Source organism: Haematobia irritans, chromosome 5 (assembly GCF_050003625.1).
Source record: "Haematobia irritans isolate KBUSLIRL chromosome 5, ASM5000362v1, whole genome shotgun sequence".
NCBI classification, from domain to species: Eukaryota; Metazoa; Arthropoda; class Insecta; order Diptera; family Muscidae; genus Haematobia; species Haematobia irritans.
In genome coordinates, this window is record NC_134401.1 from 23,496,079 (window position 1) to 23,518,208 (window position 22,130).

General features: G+C 29.1%; 2 protein-coding genes across 2 annotated transcripts; both read right to left on the bottom strand.

Annotated features, from left to right (window-relative positions):
• Positions 1–1,541: 1,541 nt before the first annotated feature.
• LOC142239388 (gustatory receptor for sugar taste 43a-like) lies at positions 1,542–9,055 on the bottom strand. Its single transcript, XM_075311171.1, has 10 exons — positions 8,892–9,055; positions 8,560–8,614; positions 8,353–8,497; positions 7,738–7,831; positions 4,273–4,335; positions 3,588–3,845; positions 3,241–3,319; positions 1,877–2,138; positions 1,734–1,823; positions 1,542–1,667 (listed from the first exon to the last, which is right to left on the bottom strand). Exons 1-10 carry the CDS (start codon positions 9,043–9,045, stop codon positions 1,605–1,607), a joined length of 1,263 nt encoding a protein of 420 aa, XP_075167286.1. The 5' UTR covers positions 9,046–9,055; the 3' UTR covers positions 1,542–1,604.
• Positions 9,056–15,137: 6,082 nt separating this feature from the next.
• On the bottom strand, positions 15,138–21,844 carry Glo1 (Glyoxalase 1). The gene is made up of 6 exons (XM_075309888.1): positions 21,749–21,844; positions 21,551–21,643; positions 21,351–21,487; positions 21,157–21,243; positions 17,950–18,063; positions 15,138–15,436 (listed from the first exon to the last, which is right to left on the bottom strand). The coding sequence occupies exons 2-6, from the start codon at positions 21,620–21,622 to the stop codon at positions 15,310–15,312; spliced, it is 537 nt and encodes a 178-aa protein (XP_075166003.1). The 5' UTR covers positions 21,623–21,643; positions 21,749–21,844; the 3' UTR covers positions 15,138–15,309.
• Positions 21,845–22,130: the final 286 nt, after the last annotated feature.

Sequence of the window (22,130 nt, forward strand, 5' to 3'; positions counted from 1 at the left end):
TTTCTATAGAAAATTTCGTCAAAATTTTATTTCTATAGAAAAATTTTGTCAAAATTTTATTTCTATAGAAAATTTTGTCGAAATATTATTTCTATAGAAAATTTTTTCAAAATATTATTTTTATAGAAAGTTTTGTCAAAACTTTATTTCTATAGAAAATTTGTTAAAATTGTATTTCTATAGAAAATTTTGTCAAAATTTTATTTCTATGGAAAAGTTTGTCAAAATTGTATTTCCATAGAAAATTTTTGTGAAAATTTTATTTCTATAGAAAATTTTGTCAAAACTTTATTTCTACAGAAAAGTTTGTCAAATTTTCATTTCTATAAAAAATTTTGTGCAAATTTTATTTCTATAGAAAATTTTGTCCAAATTTTATGTCTATAGAAAATTTTTTCCAAATTTTATTTCCATAGAAAATTTTGTCAAAATTATATTTCTATAGCAAAATTTTTCAAAAGTTTATTTCTATACAAAATTTTGTCAAAATTTTATTTCTATAGAAAATTTTCTGAAAATTTTATTTCTATAGAAAATTTAACACCAGTTTTTTTAACTCGCCTATCAGGCAATGACCCTTTATTATAGACAGCAAGTGTGATGACGTTTTGACACTACTATATATCTAAGGTGTGGTTTAAGTTTAGATGGACCATATTTGCTTTGTGTGTACGCAGGCAATATAAGCTTGCAGGCTACGAACCACTTTTCCGCTTTATGGTGCTGCTCAGCCATTTCGTTGAGAGATTTGCGGAAGTCTATGGCCGTTTTCGAGTTGAGGAGCACAGATTACAAGGATTTTATTCTAGGTTGACTTTATTAATATATTTCAGCCTGAAATTTGATTTTAAATTCCAGGTTTTTTTGAGTACACACCAAAATCCATTTGTTAATTTAATTTGGAACCATCGTTATAGAAAACTTTTATGCCTTGTTCACCACGAAAACGTTTATGCCTTGTTCACCCACGCTTCACAGCAGCGATTTTGTGTTTGAAATTTCTTGTCGAAAAGGGGTTTCGCCAGAGTATAATCCACTGCGGTTGGAATTTGTTTGAGAACCGTTCTTGCGATAGCATGCACAGCCAATAAGGACATTAGATGCAACATGACACTACCCAAAAAAAAATTCTACGAAAATTTTTCCATTTAAAATTTTAATGGAGTTTTAAAAAATATTCAAATAAAAATTTAATTGATACAACAAATTTTTTAATTGAAACAAAAATCAATCACAGAAATTAATAGTATCAACTAATTTTTCAATTGAATCAATTAAATTTGATTCTATCATTTCTGTGATTGAAGACTCAATTAAAAAATTAATTGAATCAATTAATTTCGTGATTGAATCAGTTTTTTTATGTGTAAATGAATCTGGTCCTACTTACTGAATGCGCTGGGTGTCTCCAAGTATCTAAGAGGATATCCTGCAAAGGACCTCAAGGTCCAATTAATTCTTAGGTTATATTAAAAATACTAAGGTTTGTGATAAAAAACCAGCGCTTTATATTTGTATCACATATTTAATATTTATTTAAACATTTAAAAATGATAACTCAATAAATATTATATAACATTTTCTATTTAAAATTCGTAGATATTTTAACCATCACTTTTCTGGAATTGTATTATGATTACCAAATATGTTGCAATTGCAGAGAAAATCTGAATAAAATAAAAAAAAATAATCAGGAATAACTATAAATATTTAGTTGTCGTCTTTGGTCTCACTGAAGTTAACAAGCTGCGGTCAACCGTAACTAAGCCACAGGCGGAAAATCTATCCTTAAATACGAGCTGTTGTTGCCAGAATTTTTTAACCTAGAAAATTATATTAATTTAATTTAATGATTATTTAAAACTTAACAACATACCTCTTCTGCCAATATGGAATCGTGTACTGATCGCTCTATTTCACAAATAAGATGTATGGTTTTGCTAGATTCTGCACTTATCCGATAACAGGGTTCCACAACCATTAGCAAACGTGAGGCATGAAATGTTATCCATAAGATTTGAAGCCACATGAAACCACTGGTTTTCTTGCTTAATAATTCATTGAAAAGAAAATACGACGTGGCTACCAGATGAAGAAAACAGGAGAGCAATATAAATAGAACAGCCATGCCATAGGAACTAAAAATAAACGAGGTTCAACATAAATTGATAATTAATTGGTTGGTTATTATAAATAAATGTGCCAATAATATCGAGTCATCGAAAAAATACTATGAATACTATGAATGTGTTCGTAGGATTACTCAGAACTTCCCGGAAGTTCATAATTTTTTAAGTGCATCAAACAAATTCGGTCAAAACTCAAAAGGCGTGAGAATTTTTTTCTGGTTGTATCTTAAAAGATACAGAGCGCATTTAAGGGCTAATGTTTATGAACATATATTTATAACCTTTATATTTGTAATTAACTTATTAGTATAAACATGAAATAAATAAATGGATTCGTTATATCAACCATTCCATTAAATGGATTATTGATTTTCCATTAATTGGATTAATTGATTTTGTTGATTGATACTATAATTTCTGTGATTGAAGACATTTCAATTAAAATTTAATTGGATCAATTGATTTCGTAATTGATGAAAAAACATATTATTTAAGAAACAAAAATATTTTTTAAGTATTCAATATGTTCATTTCATTAAATTAATGAACATATTCCTATCATTAATATTCGTATGACTCAAGAAAACAAAATATTATTGAAAAAAAAATATTATTTAAAAAAAAATATTTTTTTTATTCAATATGTTCATTTCATTATATTAATGAACATATTCCTAATATTAATGACCAATTCATGGTTAGGTTAGGTGGCTGCCCGATGTATCAGGCTCACTTAGACTATTCAGTCCATTGTGATACCACATTGGTGAACTTCTCTCTTATCACTGAGTGCTGCCCGATTCCATGTTAAGCTCAATGACAAGGGACCTCCTTTTTATAGCCGAGTCCGAACGGCGTTCCACATTGCAGTGAAACCACTTAGAGAAGTTTTGAAACCCTCAGAAATGTCACCAGCATTACTGAGGTGGGATAATCCACCGCTGAAAAACTTTTTGGTGTTCGGTCGAAGCAGGAATCGAACCCACGACCTTGTGTATGCAAGGCGGGCATGCTAACCATTGCACCACGGTGGCTCCAAATTTTTATTTAATGACTAAATTCATATGACTCAATTTAAATTATATTATTTTTGATTTATTTGCAATATTACCTGGATACTAGCTCAACGCATTTTCCCAATGAATCGTGACATTCAGCCAATAGCTTTAGGAGCACAGATTTATTTTTTTCTAAAATAAAAATGTTATACACAGATAGAAAAATAAACGAAAATTTGTCATTAAAATTGGGCGAACGGAACAAATTCGTAAATATAATGAAATTGTTTATTATTGTAATGACAAACAATCTTCTATTTAATAACGAAGCATTTCATATTTCTAATGAACATTTTCATTGTATTAATGAAAAATGCCCATTATTTCTATGAACAGTTTAAGATGTCTCAATTTTAATGAAATTTTGTGTGTGTGTGAATTTTAAAAGAAAATTATTTACCAGATATTATTTGAGTTTCCGTTTGCGATTTACCCAAACTTTTTTGTAAAGTACTTTCTTTGTTATGAACTGGTATAACTGGTGTTATTTTGGTAATATTTTGAATATTTGGCCCCTTCAAAAAGGACATTTGTAATGTCCCATTAAGATTTTTAAAACGTTGTCCTAAGCCCAAAGTAGTATTAGCAAAGCTAACATGAAGACATGTTAATATATAATACAAGCCATAGAATGGAATAAACCATAGAGCATTAAGATCTGGAAAAAAGAGAATAAATGTAATCCCTCTAGATATTAAAGATATTTTACGAAACAACATTAAGGAAAATTACAGTTTTCAACCTATATTCGAGTTCCAAATCAGGGGTGTACTACACAGAAAAAATTTTCATGAAAATTTAAATTTAAAATTCAATTGATTCAATAAATAACAAAAATTAATAGTTTTTTAATTGACTTTCAATTAATTTTTTAATTGATACTATCATTTCCGTGAGTGAAGACATTTCAATTAAAAAATTAATTGGACCAATTAATTTCGTGATTGAATCAGATTTTTTTTGTGTGTATTTAGAAACTATTTTGCATTTTAATAACAGACCATCTGCTCGATCATTAGTTTATGAATTATAGTTTTTTGACTGGAGCAACCTCAGTAGTTTACCCCAGTCGAAGTCTGATTTACCTGTATTTTCGTCTTCTGCATTTTCTTTTTTGGCCATACTGAACCAAGTCCAAACATCAAAAACTGAAAATTTAATGGTTAATAAAAATGTTAAAGGCTTAAGGTAATTATAGAAAAATATTCTGGCACACATAAAAAGCAATGTAAAAAATCGTTTATTCATTAAAGTATTTTCCTTAACCCTTTGACTACCGATGTCCACATAGGAGGACATTGGAAAACGACACCAAACTCTATTTCCCCACATAGTTTTGATTTATTTCTCGATGTTATTTTAAAAAAGAGGCTTTAGTCTAAATAAGCAATATTATATTTTCCATATCGGTGAGCACTAAAATGCATTTTTATAAACTTCTTTACCAATAAACGAAAAATATGAAATTTTGTGAGCATTTTTCTACTCTATGTCTCTAGTAAATGGACATTCAAGATCTATATGATTTTGTTCTGAAAACTTGATTCTAGAATTTTATTCAAATGACCTTACGAAAATAAACACTATTTGGCCTATAATACTTTCGAAGTATGAGGAAAATAAAAAAAAATCCCAAAAAATATCAGCAATAGTTTTGTATGCTGATATTTTTTGGGATTTTTTTTTATTTTTCTCATACTTCGAAAGTATTATAGGTCAAATAGTATTTATTTTCGTAAAGCAATTTGGATACAATTCAAGAATGAAGTTTTCAGAACAAACTCATATAGATCTTGAAGTAATTGAGGTAGGTCCACAAAATTACAATTTTTTTATTCTACATTCTGTTAATTAAATTAATAAAATTTTTAATATTACGTTTATTTCGGCAGTGAAAGGTTTAATGGCAAACAAAACTAGGTAGAGACAATCGACCCACTATATAAGTTTGCGTTTTTTTAATTTAAGAAAAAATACTTTGACAAAATTTCCTATAGAAAAGAAATTTTGACAAAATTTCCTATAGAAATGAAATTTTGACATAGTTTCCTATAGAAATGAAATTTTGACAAAATTTCCTATAGAAATGAAATTTTGACAAAATTTTCTATAGAAATGAAATTTTGACAAAATTTCCTATAGAAATGAAATTTTGACAAAATTTTCTATAGAAATGAAATTTTGACAAAATTTCCTATAGAAATGAAATTTTGACAAAATTTCCTATAGAAATGAAATTTTGACAAAATTTCCTATAGAAATGAAATTTTGACAAAATTTCCTATAGAAATGAAATTTTGACAAAATTTCCTATAGAAATGAAATTTTGACAAAATTTCCTATAGAAATGAAATTTTGACATAATTTCCTATGGAAATGAAATTTTGACAAAATTTCCTATAGAAATGAAATTTTGACATAATTTCCCATGGAAATGAAATTTTGACAAAATTTCCTATAGAAATGAAATTTTGACAAAATTTCTTATAGAAATGAAATTTTGACAAAATTTCCTATAGAAATGAAATTTTGACAAAATTTCCTATAGAAATGAAATTTTGACAAAATTTCGTATAGAAATGAAATTTTGACAAAATTTCCTATAGAAATGAAATTTTGACAAAATTTCCTATAGAAATGAAATTTTGACAAAATTTCCTATAGAAATGAAATTTTGACAAAATTTCCTATAGAAATGAAATTTTGACAAAATTTCCTATAGAAATGAAATTTTGACAAAATTTCCTATAGAAATGAAATTTTGACAAAATTTCCTATAGAAATGAAATTTTGACAAAATTTCCTATAGAAATGAAATTTTGACAAAATTTCCTATAGAAATGAAATTTTTACAAAATTTCCTATTGAAATGAAATTTTGAGAATTTTTTCTATTGAAATGAAATTTTGACAAAATTTCCTATAGAAATGAAATTTTGACATAATTTCCTATGGAAATGAAATTTTGACAAAATTTCCTATAGAAATGAAATTTTGACATAATTTCCCATGGAAATGAAATTTTGACAAAATTTCTTATAGAAATGAAATTTTGACAAAATTTCTTATAGAAATGAAATTTTGACAAAATTTCTTATAGAAATGAAATTTTGACAAAATTTCCTATAGAAATGAAATTTTGACAAAATTTCCTATAGAAATGAAATTTTGACAAAATTTCTTATAGAAATGAAATTTTGACAAAATTTCCTATAGAAATGAAATTTTGACAAAATTTCCTATAGAAATGAAATTTTGACAAAATTTCCTATAGAAATGAAATTTTGACAAAATTTCCTATAGAAATGAAATTTTGACAAAATTTCCTATAGAAATGAAATTTTGACAAAATTTCCTATAGAAATGAAATTTTGACAAAATTTCCTATAGAAATGAAATTTTGACAAAATTTCCTATAGAAATGAAATTTTTACAAAATTTCCTATTGAAATGAAATTTTGAGAATTTTTCCTATTGAAATGAAATTTTGACAAAATTTCCTATAGAAATGAAATTTTGACATAATTTCCTATGGAAATGAAATTTTGACAAAATTTCCTATAGAAATGAAATTTTGACATAATTTCCCATGGAAATGAAATTTTGACAAAATTTCTTATAGAAATGAAATTTTGACAAAATTTCTTATAGAAATGAAATTTTGACAAAATTTCCTATAGAAATGAAATTTTGACAAAATTTCCTATAGAAATGAAATTTTGACAAAATTTCTTATAGAAATGAAATTTTGACAAAATTTCCTATAGAAATGAAATTTTGACAAAATTTCCTATAGAAATGAAATTTTGACAAAATTTCCTATAGAAATGAAATTTTGACAAAATTTCCTATAGAAATGAAATTTTGAAAAAAATTTCCTATAGAAATGAAATTTTGACAAAATTTCCTATAGAAATGAAATTTTTACAAAATTTCCTATTGAAATGAAATTTTGAGAATTTTTCCTATTGAAATGAAATTTTGACAAAATTTCCTATAGAAATGAAATTTTGACATAATTTCCTATGGAAATGAAATTTTGACAAAATTTCCTATAGAAATACAATTTTGAGAAAGTTTTCTAAACAAATAAAATCTTGAGAAAGTTTTCTATAGAAATAAAATTTTGAGAAAATTTTCTATAGAAATGAAATTTTGACAAAATTTCCTATAGAAATGAAATTTTGACAAAGTTTCCTATAAAAAAAAAATTGATAAAATTTCCTATAGAAATTAAATGTTGACAAAATTTCCTATAGAAATGAAATTTTGACAAAATTTCCTATTGAAATGAAATTTTGACATAATTTTCTATAGAAATGAAATTTTGACAAAATTTCCTATAGAAATAAAATTATGACAAAATTTCCTATAGAAATAAAATTTTGAGAAAATTTTCTATAGAAATAAATTTTGAGAAAATTTTCTATAGAAATCAAATTTTGACAAAATTTTCTATAGAAATAAATTATGTGAGAAAATTTTTAATAAATTCTGGAACATTATTTATATTTTATGTTTATTATTATAGATATTCGTACTTTAACTTACACATTAAAATGCTTATAGCCATCATTGGCAAGCATAACAGAGTTAGAACTTTTAATGTTTCCCGTTTTTTGGATCCCTGTATGGATGCATCCACCTGGAATAGATAGAATATGCTATTGACTTTGTCGAAAATATCCATGTGACTAACTGTCATTTTGAACTGGTCGCTTAAAAAATTTTAAAAAGTCAAACAGTCGATTTTTCAAAATTTTGAAAAAAGTCAATAACTCGAAAAGTCGAGTTTTTCAAATTTTCAAAAAATCGGGTTTTCCTGTCTTTCAAGCTTTCAGTAGACTAATACGATATAAATAAAAAGTAAAAAATCTATTTTTCGAAATTTTCACAATTTTGAAAGAGTTAATTTTCCCAAATTTACAAAAACTCGAAATTTTTGGTTTTCCCGTCACCATTCACAGAATTTCAAAAAATAAATTGAATAACCGATACTTCTGCTTTTTACCATTTTTGAAAAATCCGTGGACGCCACCACTTCCACAAGCTGTAAGAATAAAAAAACACTAGTTTTCTTTTGAAGTTCATATCGGGCCACCTTCTACTATTAGATACAATTTATCTTGACTCTGGGTGAAGTTTTGTGTATTTATACAAACTTACCAATTGTAATCTGATATTTAATTCTTTTGTTGGATTATAACCAATTATACCACAAAGCACTCCCGCCGACACTGCCATCACAATGACAGAAACATCTAAGGTTGTGACTGCTTTTGAAGTAATCGACTTCGATCGAAAAGATTGCCTATGTATTAGTTATATAAATTAAATAAATTAGCGTTACAATATTGTCAATTTCCAACATACCTAAGAGGAATTTTCGAATGTGCATCAAAAAGAAGCCCACGATAAGTCAAAAATACTGAAAATATAAATAAAAAAACTCAGATTTTTTTTCTTTTTTTCAACTATTTTATTTTGTATGACCTATTATTTTTTAGTTTGATAAATATCTCCAGCTCTAAAATAGACTTTCAAAGTCTCTTAATATTCCAATTAAAGGCGTTATATCATACACACAAATAATTTTTTTTTTTCGGGAACGAAATTTTAGACAAACTAAAAAACAGAGCTTAATCGAATTCAAGGGCCTGGAGGATTCACATTTTTTTAAAGTGTAATATACAACATTAACATACCCATCACGGATGTCAATATTGATGCATAAATCATAAATGGTATGCTCCTTTGTATAATGTAAATTCCTTTATCGTTACGTTTCACAGAGAATGGAGCCAAGCCCAGAGCTTTGCAAACGATATAAAGAATTTTGCAAGGAGGAGAAATTTCCATAGCGTCCAAGTTTTCGTATACGACTATTACACGTGTAAATCTCAATTACTTCTAGCTACTTCAACATTAAGATGGCCAATTTTAAATGATTTTGCATGAGTTAAAAATTCAATTGAATTGTCCAAGTTTGCCAACAAAATATTACACATAAATTTTTAAATAGCGTGTCAAAAATATTTAAGTGTCCATGATTGAGTAGTGAACAACAAAGCTAAGAGGATATAGGGGCTTGGTTGCCACAGTTGATAGAATTCTAACGAAAATGGTAGATTTTTTACTTTTTGGAGAATTCTTGATGTTTTAGTAAATTTTGCAAACAATTTTACAAATAAAATTTTGACAAAATTTTCTATAGAAATAAAATTTCGACAAAATTTTCTATAGAAATAAAATTGTGACAAAATTTTCTATAGAAATAAAATGTTGGCAAAATTTTCCACACAAATAAAATTGTGACAAAATTTTCTATAGAAATAAAATGTTGACAAAATTTTCTACACAAATAAAATTGTGACAAAATTTTCTATAGAAATAAAATTTTGACAAAATTTTCTATAGAAATAAAATGTTGAAAACATTTTTTATAGAAATAAAATTTTGACAAATTTTTTATAGAAATAAAATAGTAACAATATTTTCTATAGAAATACAATTTTGACAAAATTTTCTATAGAAATAAAATTTTGACAAAATTTCCTATACAATAGTAATAAAATTGTGACAAAACTTTGTATAGAAATATAATTTTGACAAGGTTTTCTACAGAAAAAAAGTTCGAAGAATTCCCGTAAAATAAAATTTTTTACAAAATTTTCTATAAAATAAAAATTTTGACAAAATTTTTTATAAATAAACATTTTGACAAAATTTTCTATAAAACAAAATTTTCCATAGAAAAAAATTTTGACCAAAATAAAACTTTGGCAAAAAATATAGAAAAGAAATTTTAACAAAATTTCTTATAGAAACGAAAGTTTGACAAAATTTCTTATAGAAACGAAATTTTGACCAAAATTTCATATAGAAAAAATTTTTTGACAAAATTTCCTATAGAAAAGAAATTTTAAAAACAATTTCTTAAAGGAATGGAATTTTGAGAAAATTTTCTATAAAAATAAAATTTTGAGAAGATTTTCTATAAAAAAATTCTGAAAAATTTTTCTATATAAATAAAATTTTGAGAAAATTTTATGGAAATGAAATTTTGACAAAATCTTCTATAGAAATAAAATTTTGACAAAATTTTCTACACAAATAAAATTGTGACAAAATTTTCTATAGAAATAAAATTTTGACAAAATTTTCTATAGAAATAAAATGTTGAAAACATTTTTTATAGAAATAAAATTTTGACAAATTTTTTATAGAAATAAAATAGTAACAATATTTTCTATAGAAATACAATTTTGACAAAATTTTCTATAGAAATAAAATTTTGACAAAATTTCCTATACAAATAAAATTTTGACAAAATTTTCTATACCAATAAAATTTTGACAAAATTTTCTATAGAAGTAAAATTTTGACAAAATTTTGTACACAAATAAATTTTTGACAAAATTTCCTATACAAATAAAATTTTGACAAAATTTTCTAAAAAAATAAAATTTGGACAAAATTTTCTATAGAAATATAATTTTGACAAGGTTTTCTACAGAAAAAAAGTTTTACAAGAATTCCTGTAAAATAAAAATTTTTACAAAATTTTCTATAAAATACAATTTTTGACAAAATTTTCTATAAAATAAAAAAAATGATAAAATGTTCTATAAAACAAAATTTTCTATAGAAAAAAATTTTGTCCAAAATGTTCATACAAATAAAACTTTGGCAAAAAAAAAATAGAAAAAAAAATTTTACAAAATTTCTTATAGAAATGAAATTTTGACAAAATTTCATATAGAAAATTAAATTTCTTGGTTGGCAGTCCCGGAAGCTATGAAAATGCTGCTTTTCAAGCCACAGGTACAGATGGCTTGCCAAACCAGATATTTCTTTGCGAACTTTGACAGTTTTATGTGCTTGAAAATATCTGCTACCTTTCCCCTTCCTTTTGCCGTATAAAACTCCTATCCCGGAAGCTGCTTGTAGTCGGCTTTGACGTAGGTTTCGTCGTCCATTACCAAGCAGTCAAACTTCGTCAGCATCGTCGTGTACAGTCGATAGTCCGGCTCGTTTTTTGGCTCGATGCACGGTTGTAGACGATACACCCAGCTTATTTGCGGCATCTCGGAGAGAGAGGTTAGGGTTTCGCTTGAAACTACCGGCAACTCTCTTTGTCGTCTCAGCGGCTTCCGGTTTTCGATTTCCCCCCGATCCAGACTTCCTGGCTGTCGATAAACGTTCCCCAAACACTTTAATTACATTTGTAACGGTTGATTTGGCAACTTTTAGCGATTTTGCCAGCTTTGCGTGTGAGTAGCTCGGATTTTCGCGATGCGCGAGCAAAATTTTGATACGCTGCTCTTCTTGCTTGGACGGCATTTTGACAACTGAAGAGTGAATTCCAAAATCAAAATAGGAGCAACATTCTACACACACACACCTTCAAAATGAGGGGTGTTTTTTAAATGCAAAATTGAAAGAAATACGTCAAGTTTATATTGACCAAATTTTGACCGTATCACCCTTTAGAAATAAAATTTTGACAAAATTTCCTATGGAAATAAAATTTTGTGAAAATTTTCTATGGAAATAATATTTTGTGAAAATTTTCTATAGAAATGGAATTTTGACTTCACTTCAAGATCTATAATAAAAAAAATATATCTTTCGAAGATATTATACTAACCACAAAAATTTAGAAACAAAATGTAGAAATATAGACAAAATTTTTGACAAAATTTTCCATAGATATATAATTTTGACAAGGTTTTCTACAGAAAAACAAGTTTGACAAGAATTCCTGTAAAATAAAAATTTTTAAAAAATTTTATATAAAATAAAAATTTTGACAAAATTTTCTATAAAATAAAAAAAAATTGATAAAACTTTCTATAGAAAAAAATGTTGACCAAAATGTCCATACAAATAAAACTTTGGCAAAAAAAAAATAGAAAAGAAATTTTGACAAAATTTCTAATAGAAATGAAATTTTGACAAAATTTCATTTAGAAACGAAATTTTGACAAAATTTCATATAGAAACGAAATTTTGACAAAGTTTCATATAGAAAAAAAATTGACAAAATTTCCTATAGAAAAGAAATTTTAAAAACAATTTCTTAAAGGAATGGAATTTTAAGAAAATTTTCTATTAAAATAAAATTTTGAGAAAATTTTCTATAAAAATAAAATTTTGAGAAAATTTTCTATAAAAATAAAATTTTGAGAAATTTTTCTATATAAATAAAATTTTGAGAAAATTTGCTATGGAAATGATATTTTGACAAAATTTCCTATAGAAATAAAATTTTGACAAAATTTACTATAGAAATAAAATTTTGACAAAATTTTCTATAGAAATAAAATTTTGACAAAATTTCCTATGGAAATAAAATTTTGTGAAAATTTTCTATGGAAATAATATTCTGTGAAAATTTTCTATAGAAATGAAATTTTGACTTCACTTCAAGATCTATAATAAAAAAATAAAACATATCTTTCGAAGATATTATACTAACCACAAAAATGTAATCAAAATTTTCAAAATAAAAATTCTTTAAATTTGGTAGATTTTTGCTAAAATTGTTTTTTCACATTTTGATAGATTGTTTTTGACACGAGTGGCAACCGTGTATTGGGGGTCAAGTGATAGCCCACATTGATGGGTGTGTGTGTGTGTGTGTTTTAAGCGAGAATTTCAAAAACACACTAGAAAACTTAAATCACATAAAATAATAAGTGAGAGTAGGGGCCTTTTCAGAAATGCAATTGCTGAATTAAATCAATCCCTAGTATAATTACTCGCTTCTTTAACCCGGAATTAATACCAAAATAATGAAAGTAAAGACAAAATATCTGGAATTGGTTAAGAAGAAAAGAAGGGACTTTGTATGTCAATTCTGTCCAAGAGAACAGGCTTATAGTTAACACCTGTGATGAAAACTGATTAGATGGGGTTTTGATATTAGAGGTGTGCACGTGAGTAATATTTTACTCACGACGGAAAAATCTTACTCACGCACGATATTGTTTTGTAGGACTCACGCTCACGCACACTCATGAAAAGAAAATTTGTACTCTCGCACACTCACGCACGAAATGTCGTGATTCTCGAATAATACCGTGACTCACGAAAAATGTCGTGACTAACAAATAATTTTATGACTAATTTACCTTAGGGACGTGTTTGAAAACATGAGCATTATTAAAATCGAGAGCGTTATTAAACTCTTAACATCCCAGGGGTCACTAAAATTGGACTCCCCTTGTATCCATTATAAACCATTTTCATAGGTCAAGATATAAAATTCTCAAGTATATTTAGAACCTTCCAAAATTCACATAACGAGGTTTATCAATTTATGTATCCGAATATAAAAAGTCTCCCAACAATATTTTTTTAAGTGTCCAAACATTTGATTAAATTATACTAGTTTACACTGAAAAATGTGCACTTGATGAGAGTCGACTTTTCTTATGGAATTTGAATTTGCTGAATTCGAAAAATAATGTTTAAAATTTTGGAACAGTTTTTGAGGTATCCCGTTATTTTTAGTTTTTCGCTCTTTTTCACTAAACAAATTATATCTCTTTTTTGGCAGAAAAGGTCCATTGTAAAATACGATTTTTTTTGAAAATTTGGCCTTTTCGCATCGGTATTTTTTAAACTACTTAACGTCTCATCAAGTGTACATGATTTTTTTTTGTAAACTAGTGTTATCACAGATAAATTATGCCATCTATTTTAAGTCTTACCACTTCCCTTTTTTTTAGATATGAGTGTACTACATGTAGTAAAGGGTGATTCTTTTGAGGTTAGGATTTTCATGCATTAGTATTTGACAGATCACGTGGGATTTCAGACATGGTGTCAAAGAGAAAGATGCTCAGTATGCTTTGACATTTCATCATGAATAGACTTACTAACGAGCCACAACGTCGAATTTTCAGTGAATGGGCCCTAGAAAAGTTGGCAGAAAATCCGCTTTTTTATCGACAAATTTTGTTCAGCGATGAGGCTCATTTCTGGTTGAATGGCTACGTAAATAAGCAAAATTGCCGCATTTGGAGTGAAGAGCAACCAGAAGCCGTTCAAGAACTGCCCATGCATCCCGAAAAATGCACTGTTTGGTGTGGTTTGTACGCTGGTGGAATCATTGGACCGTATTTTTTCAAAGATGCTGTTGGACGCAACGTTACGGTGAATGGCGATCGCTATCGTTCGATGCTAACAAACTTTTTGTTGCCAAAAATGGAAGAACTGAACTTGGTTGACATGTGGTTTCAACAAGATGGCGCTACATGCCACACAGCTCGCGATTCTATGGCCATTTTGAGGGAAAACTTCGGAGAACAATTCATCTCAAGAAATGGACCGGTAAGTTGGCCACCAAGATCATGCGATTTGACGCCTTTAGACTATTTTTTGTGGGGCTACGTCAAGTCTAAAGTCTACAGAAATAAGCCAGCAACTATTCCAGCTTTGGAAGACAACATTTCCGAAGAAATTCGGGCTATTCCGGCCGAAATGCTCGAAAAAGTTGCCCAAAATTGGACTTTCCGAATGGACCACCTAAGACGCAGCCGCGGTCAACATTTAAATGAAATTATCTTCAAAAAGTAAATGTCATGGACCAATCTAACGTTTCAAATAAAGAACCGATGAGATTTTGCAAATTTTATGCGTTTTTTTTTTTTAAAAAAGTTATCAAGCTCTTAACAAATCACCCTTTAGTTACTGCTTGTCAATTATAACCACTGCTAATGAAATTCAAACACGTAAATAATCATTCAATTCATTCATATAGAAAACATGAATGAAAATTGAGGTAAATGCTTTAGACCTCTAATCTACTATTTCTTAAATGTGACATATGTTTATTTACCATTAAACGCAATAACCACGATATGAATATCGTGGTTATTGCGTTTAATGGTAAATTCTTGGAGAATCTTCAAATTAAATACATTTTGCACGACAAACCATAATTAAAAATAAATATTTTATAGTGTTTTCTTTAATGTATGATAAATAAATGTGTTTACAAAAAAATTACATTTTTATGTAAAATACTATACAAAAATATTAATAATATATATAAAAAAAATCCAACAGTTTAAGGTCACATTGGACTTTGCCATATTAGTGCATGGACATCTTTCAATTGCATACAGTTTTAGCATTGAAAATTTCAATCCAGTAACCATCGGGATCCTTAATGAAAGCCAAACCTTTCATGCGACCATCATCGGGTTTCTTAACAAATTCCACACCCATTTCTTCAAATCTGGAAAAACAATAAGATGATCAATAACTATAACTACACACAAAAACAAACTGAACTTTTGGAAAACAGGTTAGGGTTTTTTGTTATAAAATTTTTATTTTTGCCTTAATTATTTATGCCCAAATTTGCAATAATATATTGACAGTACGTATATAATTCAGTTCTTGATCGGTATATATAGGGGCGTCTATAAATAATTATGAACCGATATGAACTGTTTCGTGGTTAGTAGAGAGCCAGAAGTGAAATACGAGGCTCGATATGGAACAATTTTGGCATGATTGTTAGCGGCCAAATTTCAACAGATATGGACTAATTTTTTCATGGTTGTTAGTGTCCATATACTTACACCACATACCAAATTTCAACCAGATCGGATGAAATTTACTCCTCCAAGATGCTCGAGAGGTCAAATCTGGGTATCGGTTTATATGGGGGCTATATATAATTATAGACCGATTTGGACCAATTTTTGCTTGGATCTTAGAGGCCACATGTAAACACCATGTACCGAATTTCAACTTGATCGGATGAAATTTGCTCCTCCCAGATGCTCCGGAGATCAAATCTGGGGATCGGTTTATGTGGGGGCTATATATAATTATGGACCGATTTGCACGCATTTTTGTATGGATGTTAGAGACCATATATCAGCGCCACGTACCGAATTTCAACCGGATCGGATGACATTTGCTCCTCCAAGAGGCTCCGGAGGTCAAATCTGGGGATCGATTTTTATGGGGGCTATATATAATTATGGACCGATTTGTACCAATTTTTGTATGGATGTTAGAGACCATATATTAGCGCCACGTACCGAATTTCAACCGGATCGGATGAAATTTGCTCCTCCAAGAGGCTCCGGAGGTCAAATCTGAGGATCGATTTATATGGGGGCTATATATAATTATGGACCGATTTATACCAATTTTTGTATGGATGTTAGAGGCCATATATAAACACCATGTACCGAATTTCAGCCAGATCGGATGAAATTTGTTTCTCTTAGAGGCTCCGCAAGCCAAATCTGGGGATCGGTTTATATGGGGCCTATATATAATTATATACCGATTTGGACCAATTTTTGCTTGGATCTTAGAGGCCACATGTAAACACCATGTACCGAATTTCAACTTGATCGGATGAAATTTGCTCCTCCCAGATGCTCCGGAGATCAAATCTGGGGATCGGTTTATATGGGGGCTATATATAATTATAGACCGATATGGACTAATTTTTCCATGGTTGTTAGTGTCCATATATTAGCGCCACGTACCGAATTTCAACCGAATCGGATGAAATTTGCTCCTCCAAGAGGCTCCGGAGATCAAATCTGGGGATCGGTTTATATAGGGGCTGTATATAATTATTGATAATTAGAGGCTCCGCAAGCCAAATCTGGGGATCGGTTTATATAGGGGCTATTTATAATTATGGACCGATGTGGTCAAATTTTTGCATGGTTGTTAGAGACCATATACTAACACCATGTTCCAAATTTCAGCCGGATCGGAAGAAATTTGCTTCTCTTTGAGGATCCGCAAGCCAAAATTTGGGGCGGTTTATACGGGGGCTATATATAATTATTGACCGATTTGGATCAATTTTTGCATGGATGTTAGAGACTATGTATCAGCGCCACGTACCGAATTTCAACCGGATCGGATGAAATTTGCTTCTTTAAGAGGCTCCGCAAGCCAAATCTGGGGGTCGGTTTATATGGGGGCTATACGTAAAAGTGGTTCAATACGAGTATGTCCCTACTTATGCCAAGTTTCAAGTCGATAGCTTGTTTCGTTCGGAATTTAGCGTGATTTCAACAGACGGACGGACATGCTTAGACCGACTCAAAATTTCACTACAACCCAGAATATATGTACTTTATGGGGTCTTAGAGCAATATTTCGATGTGTTACAAACGGAATGACAAAGTTAATATACCCCTCATCCTACGAGTATGGTGAAGGGTATAATTAAAGGGATCAATTAGGTTTGTGATTGAATCAAAAAAAAAAAAAAAAAACTATGTGATACTATGCAATCCCGCACATTTATTCCAAATTTTGTGAAAATTTTGAGACTTATGTAAGTTATGTAAACTTTCCGGTTTTGTACTATCCAAAAGTGGAATTTGGTATACCGTTTGTATTAAAGGGATGATCTGCCGTTTGCAACTAAAGTGGTTTGTTTTCGTTAAATTAAGTTTCTTTGAATCTGCTTGTGTATGTCCAACAATCTGGTGTATAAATAGACATGCTTAGATGTATGTGATGATGGCTATATCGATATTTATGTGTTGATTATAACGAGAGCTACATGGCCCAATGGATAACGTGTTTGCTTACAAACCCTATGGTCCGGCAAAAATAAACATTTTTTGTAAAAAAAGAATTATTTTGAGAGAATTTTTGATATTTTCGTAGAAACAAGCAGAAATTAAAAAAATAAATCTAGGATCACAATACCCATTTCCCAAAGTTTTATTTTTTTGTGCGTCTAGAATTAGCAATTACCTTTTACATGCTGCATATACATCAGGCACCATTATACCAATATGACCAAATCCTCGTGGATCGGTGTTACCATTGTGATAACTTTGATCAGGATCGTTTTCTGTACCCCAATTGCTGAAATTAAATTAGATTAAATTAGGGTATATTGAATTATAAGTTTAATTAGACTAAACTGAGATGAACTAAATTAAAATGAAAAATTGTAATAAAATTATAATTAATTTTATTTAAACTGAATCTTTCTAAACTATGTCCAATCAAATAAAATAACATTTAAATGAATTATTTAAATTAAATTATCAGTAAGATGAATAAAGAATCATACTACAAACTTTACTTATGTTTTATGATAAATATTAATTTAATAAAACAAATTATTAAAGAAAATTGAATAAATAAAAAAATGAACTAAATTAAGATAAATTAAATAAAATTAATTTAAATTAAGTATAACTAAATCATATTTGATTTGTAGCTGATGGCCTCAGTTCATTATAAAAAACCTCAATTCAACATAACTTAATTTTTAATTAATTTAATTTTAATTAATTATAATATTTTTACAACCATTAAAAATCAAATAAAAGAAGATTAAATTACATAAATTTATTATTTATTATAACATTCATTTAAATCTGTTGAGGTAATTTAATTTAAACAAGTATATACGGCCGTAAGTTCGACCAGGCCGAAGCTTATGTACCCTCCACCATGGATTGCGTAGAAACACAATCACAATCCAATTACTTGGGTTGCGGTATCACTTGCCGATGGCAAGGTATGTATCTTAAAACTTCCTAACACCATCTTCTAAATTGTAAGGTAGTCCATATGTGGTATATATTAAAATAAAAAAGGCCGATTAAATACGTATATATACGTATATAATTAAGTTTGACAAAATTTTCTATAGAAATAAAATTTTGTCAAAATTTTCTATAGAAATAAAATTTTGTCAAAATTTTCTATAGAAATAAAATTTTGACAAAATTTTCTATAGAAATAAAATTTTGACAAAATTTTCTATAGAAATAAAATTTGACAAAATTTTCTATAAGAATAAAATTTTGACAAAATTTTCCATAAAAATAAAATTTTGGCAAAATTTTCTATAGAAATAAAATTTTGGTAGATTATTTTTGACTCGAGTGGCAACCATGATTATGAACCGATATGGACCAATTTTTGTGTGATTGGGGATCGGCTATATATAACTATAGACCTATATGGACCAATTTTGACATGGTTATTAGCGGCCATATACTAACACCACGTTGCAAATTTCAACCGGATCGGATGAATTTTGCTTCTCCAAGAGGCTCCGGAGAACAAATCTGGGGAACGGTTTATATGGGGGCTATGATATATAATTATGGACCGATATGGACCAATTTTTGCATGGTTGTTAGAGACCATATAACACCACGTACCAAACTTCAACGGAATCGGATGAATTTTGCTCCTCCAAGAGGTTCCGGAGGTCAAATATGGGGATCGATTTATATGGGGGCTATATATAATTATGGACCGATATGAACAATTCTTGCGTGTTAGTTAGGGACCACATACTAACACCACGTTCCAAATTTCAACCGGATCGGATGAATTTTGCTCCTCCAAGAGGCTCCGGAGGACAAATCTGGGGATCGGTTTATATGGGGGCGAGGTTAGGTTAGGTTAGGTGGCAGCCCGATGTATCAGGCTCACTTAGACTATTCAGTCCATTGTGATACCACATTGGAGAACTTCTCTCTTATCACTGAGTGCTGCCCGATTCCATGTTAAGCTCAATGACAAGGGACCTCCTTTTTATAGCCGAGTCCGAACGGCGTTCCACATTGCAGTGAAACCACTTAGAGAAGCTTTGAAACCTTCGGAAATGTCACCAGCATTACTGAGGTGGGATAATCCACCGCTGAAAAACTTGTTGGTGTTCGGTCGAAGCAGGAATCGAACCCACGACCTTGTGTATGCAAGGCGGGCATACTAACCATTGCACCACGGTGGCTCCCTATATGGGGGCTATATATAATTATGGACCGATATGGACAATTCTTGCGTGTTAGTTAGAGACCACATACTAACACCACGTTCCAAATTTCAACCGGATCGGATGAATTTTGCTCCTCCAAGAGGCTCCGGAGGACAAATCTGGGGATCGGTTTATATGGGGGCTATATATAATTATGGACCGATATGGACCAATTTTTGCATGTTGTTGGTTGTTAGAGACCATATACTAACACCACGTACCAAATTTCAACCGGATCGGATGAAATATGCTACTCTTATAGGCTCCGCAAGCCAAATCTGGGGGTCCGTTTATATGAGGGCTATATATAATTATTGACCGATGTGGACCAATTTTTGCTTGGTTGTTAGAGACCATATACCAACACCATGTATCAAATTTCAGCCGGATCGGATGAAATTTGCTTCTCTTAGAGGATCGGCAAGCCAAATTTGGGGGTCCGTTTATATGGGGCTATACATAAAAGTGGACCGATATGGCCCATTTGCAATACCATCCGACCTACATCAATAACAACTACTTGTGCCAAGTTTCAAGTCGATAGCTTGTTTCGTTCGTAAGTTAGCGTGATTTCAACAGACGGACGGACATGCTCAGATCGACTCAGAATTTCACCACCACCTAGAATATATATACTTTATGGAGTCTTAGAGCAATATTTCGATGAGTTACAAACGGAATGACAAAGTTAATATACCCCCATCCTATGGTGGAGGGTATAAAAAATAAAATTAAATTAAATTAAATTAAATTAAATTAAATTAAATTAAATTAAATTAAATTAAATTAAATTAAATTAAATTAAATTAAATTAAATTAAATTAAATTAAATTAAATTAAATTAAATTAAATTAAATTAAATTAAATTAAATTAAATTAAATTAAATTAAATTAAATTAAATTAAATTAAATTAAATTAAATTAAATTAAATTAAATTAAATTAAATTAAATTAAATTAAATTAAATTAAATATTAACTTAAGCTCAATTGAAATCGAAAAATTAGTTGAATACGAATTTTGTGAAGAAGTCCCGATTATGATAATTACATTGGTAGAAATTGAGTACCGTATAGAGTTATTTACTTATCCTACACAATTTGACTAAACCCATGGAATAATTCCCCTTTCTTGCCTTTCCTCTGCAAACGATTCTTTTGTGACAAACAAACTTACTGTGTCAATTCCACGGTGGCTTTGCGGCTCATGGCCCACGTAGTTCGTTCCTTGGTATCTTTTGGCACATCGGCCGAATTTTCATAGCTAGAACAAGAAAACAGTAACAAAATGCATTTAAAACATATGTTGGCAAAAGCTGATAAATCTACTCTAAAAACAAAAATAAAGCAACAACAACAGCCACCTCTTACCCCATAAAGTACAATGAGAATTGAGCAGCAGGGAAATCTAATTTTTGCAACAACGTCATACCCAAAACACCGGTATAGAAAGGTAATGATTTGCGTGGATCTTTAATGCGATACATGGTTTGTTGGAATAGGAAATCCTAAAAACAAAATAATATTGGAATTATTAATTAAAACCATATGCTTAAGATGGAAAAACTCACCTTAGTGGCAGGATCCACAGGTTTACATAATTCCTCGGCTTCGGAATTAGTTAGCCCAGTTAATTCAGCCATGATTGTTTTTGTTCAATATTCCTTAACAAATATAAAATAATTAATTTTAAAATTTATTAAACTTGTTTATGTATTTTAAGAACAATCTAGAGTTGTTTTTTTTTTATATGAACAAACTGAACTTACCGAGTACCGCTGTGTGAATCAACTAAAAATACTCTCACTTGATAGATTTAGATTTATTGTTCATCTTTGTTATAAAGTGCGAATATATAGTATCAAGTAAAATGCAAAATGACATAACAATCAAAAATTCTTTCAATTCTATAGAAAATGATGAAATTAATTTTGTAATGAAAATCTAAAAATTAAATTCGCAAGGACATTACATATTATTTTATTTTTAATAATTTTAAAAATTTACTTATACCTTTTTGTAATTCATGTCTAATAAAATTGGCATAATACATGTGCATGTGTGTGTGGACTCACCCATATAGCGGCTATGTTTTTATCTGTTATACGACCAGTATTGCCGTTTGAGCACAAAAAAAGTAATTTGTGAAAC

Excerpts from the sequence above, each read along its gene's own strand:
- LOC142239388 (XM_075311171.1), bottom strand. The coding sequence starts at position 9,045 with ATGGAAATTTCTCCTCCTTGCAAAATTCTTTATATCGTTTGCAAAGCT. Across the intron at positions 2,139-3,240 it reads TGCGTTGAGCTAGTATCCAG|TTCCTATGGCATGGCTGTTC; the intron begins GTAATATTGCAA and ends GTTTATTTTTAG. Across the intron at positions 1,668-1,733 it reads ACCGCAGCTTGTTAACTTCA|ATTTTCTCTGCAATTGCAAC; the intron begins GTGAGACCAAAG and ends TATTTTATTCAG.
- Glo1 (XM_075309888.1), bottom strand. The coding sequence starts at position 21,622 with ATGGCTGAATTAACTGGGCTAACTAATTCCGAAGCCGAGGAATTATGT. Across the intron at positions 21,488-21,550 it reads CTGTGGATCCTGCCACTAAG|GATTTCCTATTCCAACAAAC; the intron begins GTGAGTTTTTCC and ends TTTTGTTTTTAG. Across the intron at positions 15,437-17,949 it reads GTATATGCAGCATGTAAAAG|ATTTGAAGAAATGGGTGTGG; the intron begins GTAATTGCTAAT and ends TTGTTTTTCCAG.